This window comes from Branchiostoma lanceolatum, chromosome 18, assembly GCF_035083965.1.
Source record: "Branchiostoma lanceolatum isolate klBraLanc5 chromosome 18, klBraLanc5.hap2, whole genome shotgun sequence".
NCBI lineage: Eukaryota > Metazoa > Chordata > Leptocardii > Amphioxiformes > Branchiostomatidae > Branchiostoma > Branchiostoma lanceolatum.
Genome location: NC_089739.1, coordinates 898,800 through 899,635, shown reverse-complemented (window position 1 = coordinate 899,635; position 836 = coordinate 898,800). Strand labels below are relative to the sequence as shown.

Here is an 836-nt window from a genome sequence, read left to right as displayed (position 1 = left end):
AACTTTTTGAAAAAAAATGGAACCTTTCATAACTATTAGCTAACCAACTAACCAACAAATAAACAAGCAAACAGCCACGATAGACCAGGTATTGGGGTAACCAGGGACCAGTTTTCATGTCTGCAAACTAATCAACAGACAAGCAGCTGCAGTTCCTGAATAGAAATACATCAAATGGAGCCACCACATTCTTGTGAACTAACCAGCAAACAGTTGCAGTTTTCACATAATCCACTAGAAATAGAGAAACTCCTGTCTGGTGAATGGGATCTATGACTTCAAAATAGTGACATTGTTCACAACAAGAGAGACCCAAAACTAGACTATCGAAAGGATTTGCTAGGGGGTTGACGGGTTAGGGATTATGACGTCACGGTGACCATGCCCTGACCTTGATGAGATGACCTCCTTGCCCTCGTCGATGACCTGCAGTTCGGAAACTGGTCGGTAGGCGTCCAGGTCCCGACGTTGGGGTCGCAGGTTTACGAGGTCGTCGGTGCATCAAACTCGTAGCCATCCGCACAGGAGCCTGAACAAGTCTTCACCCCATCTGACCCCATCCTACACGAGTAGCCTCCGTACACAGGGGCGAGAAGAGCTGGACAGGTACCCGCCGCGGTGCTCTCCCGGATGCAGTTCGGAAAGCGATCGGTAGGCGTCCACACGCCGTCGGCGGCCGTACAGATCAGAGGTTGGGACGGGGACTGGAATTCCAAGCCTGGCCAGCAGGCGGCGCTGCAGGTATGGGTGCCGTATCTGTCCACGAAGCAGTTGTAGGTGCCGCCGGTAGGGGGCAGTAGTCTTGGACAGTGGCTGCGCTCGGCTCCGTCCGCCAT

At 52.3% G+C, this 836-nt stretch overlaps 1 protein-coding gene across 1 annotated transcript; it reads right to left on the bottom strand.

Moving 5' to 3' along the window:
- Positions 1-482: 482 nt before the first annotated feature.
- LOC136424545 (uncharacterized) lies at positions 483-836 on the bottom strand. The gene has a single exon (XM_066413160.1). It carries the CDS (start codon positions 834-836, stop codon positions 483-485), a length of 354 nt encoding a protein of 117 aa, XP_066269257.1.

What these genes read in the sequence shown, in the direction of transcription:
- LOC136424545 (XM_066413160.1), bottom strand. Translation starts at nt 836, where the DNA reads ATGGCGGACGGAGCCGAGCGCAGCCACTGTCCAAGACTACTGCCCCCT.